The sequence below is a fragment of the Rhagoletis pomonella genome, unplaced genomic scaffold (genome assembly GCF_013731165.1).
Source record: "Rhagoletis pomonella isolate Grant_MI unplaced genomic scaffold, Rhpom_1.0 Rhpom_scaffold_00006, whole genome shotgun sequence".
NCBI classification, from domain to species: Eukaryota; Metazoa; Arthropoda; class Insecta; order Diptera; family Tephritidae; genus Rhagoletis; species Rhagoletis pomonella.
Genome location: NW_023458560.1, coordinates 63,432,189 through 63,435,858, shown reverse-complemented (window position 1 = coordinate 63,435,858; position 3,670 = coordinate 63,432,189). Strand labels below are relative to the sequence as shown.

General features: G+C 36.8%; 1 protein-coding gene across 1 annotated transcript; it reads left to right on the top strand.

The window, feature by feature from the left end:
- On the top strand, window positions 1-2,269 carry LOC118741100 (geranylgeranyl transferase type-1 subunit beta-like; the record flags this gene model as incomplete). The annotated part of the gene is given in 5 exon segments (XM_036472935.1): window positions 1-44; window positions 853-1,012; window positions 1,084-1,247; window positions 1,316-1,468; window positions 1,532-2,269. Coding segments are annotated over 5 exon segments (833 nt in total), but the record flags the coding sequence as incomplete, so codon positions are not given.
- Between the last annotated feature and the right edge of the window lie 1,401 nt (window positions 2,270-3,670).

Here is a 3,670-nt window from a genome sequence, read left to right as displayed (position 1 = left end):
TAATTACGAAGGAGGGAGAAACGAAATGTTGCAGTGGCTTTCAGGTATATACCAGCGGCTAGGGTTTAACTCCGTAGCCGCGTCATAACGCAGGCAATTAATCATAAGCCACTAGAAGGTAATGTTATTTTATTTGCATGTACACATGCATAATACTACATATGTATGTACGTGTGTTCTAATAGCATGTTATCTATATGTATGTATGTATAAACATATGTCGCGTATAAAACAGTCAACCACTCACTATCTTTGTTACGAGCTTCTCAACTGTATTAAAACATGTTTGCTCTGCAGCTCCGTGACTTTTTGTATTTACTTCAGTATACAAAAAACATGCTGTGATTCACTTTCCCCTTTAAAAGCAAGTATCGCTATTCTTTCATGAGATGACAATCTTGCGTTATTAAGGCTAATTTAAGAAACAAACACTTTAAATTTAAGCAAACTGCTTGCTAAATAATGAAATATTATATGTTGGCAGATATGTATGAATGTACTCTCCAGTCAAACGTATCATATCATTTTAACGATTCCCGAATTAGCAAATAACTCGTTGCTGTTATAAGAGCAGCAAGTAACTTTTATCATAGCAGCGGCATAACAAATAATTTAAATAAGTAATTTAAAAATGTAAAAAATTGCACTCTTAGCAATACCATTTCGAACCTTTCTTTTGTATCAAAAGAATTAGTTATTTTATGGACTTTTTGCGATATTGCAAGTTTTAAGTTCAACCGCCTACATATATTATATAAATTATATAAATTAAATTTCTTAAATCGAAATGACAAACAATATGATCGAACTCATGAGAAAATTAAGATTTCCTTAATTCCTATATCTTTTTAGGGATCACGTTGTATCAACATTATTTCCGATGATGAGCAACTGCAGGCTAGTGCCAGGTACTATCAGTGGGGTCATCTTGCAATGACTTACACTGGTATTGGCATATTGGCCACACTTGGTGATGACTTGAGTCGTTTGGATCGCAAAAGCATTGTTGATGGTGAGTAGCAAACTTACATACATACATACGTAAAGGATAAAATGAAATAAGAAATGCCTCTCATATCGCAGGCGTAGCTGCAGTCCAACGCCCAGATGGCAGCTTTAGCGCCTGTATAGACGGCAGTGAGAACGATATGCGTTTCGTGTTTTGTGCAGCCGCCATTTGCCATATGTTAGACTATTGGGGAGATGTGGATAAGGAGAAAATGTTCCAATTCATAACAAGTTGTATTGTAAGTATTTATAAAATGGCAGAAAGGTTAGAAAGAAAAATTATTAATCAAGCCACTTACAAATGCAGCGTTATGACAATGGCTTCAGTCAGTATTTGGAGGGTGAAGCACATGGTGGTACTACATTTTGCGCTTTGGCTGCGTTAAATTTGAGCGGCCAACTGCATCGCTTAGACGAGACAACGATTGAAAATATAAAGCGTTGGCTCATTTTTAGACAAGTGAGTTGTATTTGTTGATTTCCTTTCTAATATTCTATTTTAATGCGCAATGCCTTTTTGTAGGTAAATGGTTTCCAGGGACGTCCGAACAAAACTGTGGATACCTGTTATTCCTTTTGGATTGGTGCAGCGCTACGTATTTTAGGTGCCTTTGAACTAATCGACTACGCCGAAAATCGCGCCTACATTATGGAGACCCAAGACAGCATAGTCGGTGGTTTCTCCAAATGGCCACAATTTACAACAGATCCATTTCACACATATTTTGGTCTTTGTGGATTGTCCTTCATGAATGAACCTGGTTTGTTGGAAGTTATGCCTAGCTTGAATATATCAATGCGTGCATATAATCGTCTGAAACAGGTACATGCATAGTGGCGAACTGATAATGCAGAAGACAAATTTACTAGCAAAAATACGTCGGCATCAAAGCTAGGCAACGCTGAAAATTCAACGTCCGTTACCTCGCCGCTTATAGTTAGAAGCACAATAATGCGCATTTCATTTACTAAATTTTTACATTTAATTAAGCTGAAAATAATTTGTTGGCAGTGACTTTTTTGTAATATGATATGTTTTTCTTGTATCTAATGCTTATATCGTCGTTTAAAGTACAACACCGCGTATCAACAAATTCAAAACCTTGTATCAAGATAATGCAAAACCGAGTAAGTGAGGTAGCATAAATTATTTTTTAGAGTTGTAAAGAATATTATTTGTCGCAGTGTATTTACTGGTCTAATGGCAACCTCCTACATTCTTGTGATAACTATATTTTCATCTTTGCTGATGGCAACCATATACATATGTATACTTAATTTTTGCGAAACAACGAAAGAAGGAAAATAAGGCAAATGCTTCGTTAACTATTTGCCTTTGAATAAAGGCCAAAACACAATAGCGCAGTGGCAGTGGCAGTGACAGTTTTTAAAATCAGCTGTTACTGCTAATATGGCAGTCAATGCCGCAGCAAACACAATACGGCGTTGTCAGTGACTGCTTTTTTTGACATTCCCTTTTGTTTGTTTACATTTTTTGTTGTTGCCTTTTAGGCTTCAGTGACATCAACAGATGTTGGCTGCGTTTCATTTATGTCAAATTCAGCATGCGAAGTTTGCTGCGATGAAGGCAGTGGCAAGCTCGGAACACTTTGACGACAGCAAGCGACAAGCAGCATCTGTCAAATTTTAAATACACACGTTCTTACGGACACAATTATTTTGACGACAGCACGACATCTTGGCTGCAGGACTGCAATTGTCGACGTCGCCAAATTAAATCTATTTCTAATTTTGCCGGCGACAATGAGTAGATGTAGTGCTGCAAAATTAAATTGTCGCAAAATTAATCACATATTCTTGATTGTTCATGTTTCTCTTATTTACTTAAATAAAAATACACAATTTGTGAAATAAATATACCAAAATATCAAACTTTAAAATCAGCTGTTTGCTATGTCGCTGAGGTCTTCAAAATGTTTAAGAAGCTGGCTTCAAGGCGACATTTGTCGACAAAATGATGTCACTGTCGTTACGTCGTGAAGTTGCAGTCGTCAAAGTGTTCCGAGCTGCAGTGAATTTAGAATTTGGGCTAAACTGAGCAGTACTGCTAGCTGCCACTGCTGTATTGTGAGTCGCTTCATTGGACACCACACTTTCTAAAAAACAGCTGATTTCGAAAAACTGCCGCTGCCACTGCCACTGCGTTATTGTATTTTGGGCTTAACTGTTTGCCTTTGAATAAAAGGAGAAATTCTCCAATTGCTTATTCGATGGCCGCGTTTGTACATGCATATGTACATATGTATGCATGTATGCGTAGGCTGGAAAAAAAAGCCTTTCGTTGTGTTGCTGAAGTTGTTAGAATTCAATTGTTGATTGCTATTGAAACCTCAGTATATCCAGTAAACAAACTTAGCTATTTTTTTTTTCGCCAAGTTTGGTCCCCATAAAGGACTAGTGTCGCAAGCAACGCTTTTTCGGCAATTAGGGTGTTGTGCAGCTATTTAATGTGGTGAAAATTATTTAAGCACTGGGGAGATTTATTCACATGGAATTGGAGATTGGGCTAATAGATTTATTTTAAATAAATTGTGAATCTGCGAAAATATCTTTTCAGCAGATGGATACACTTTTTAACCTTTTTCCCGAAAATGTACATACAGGCTCGAAAATATGCGAGTAACATTAGGTTTGTATAGTA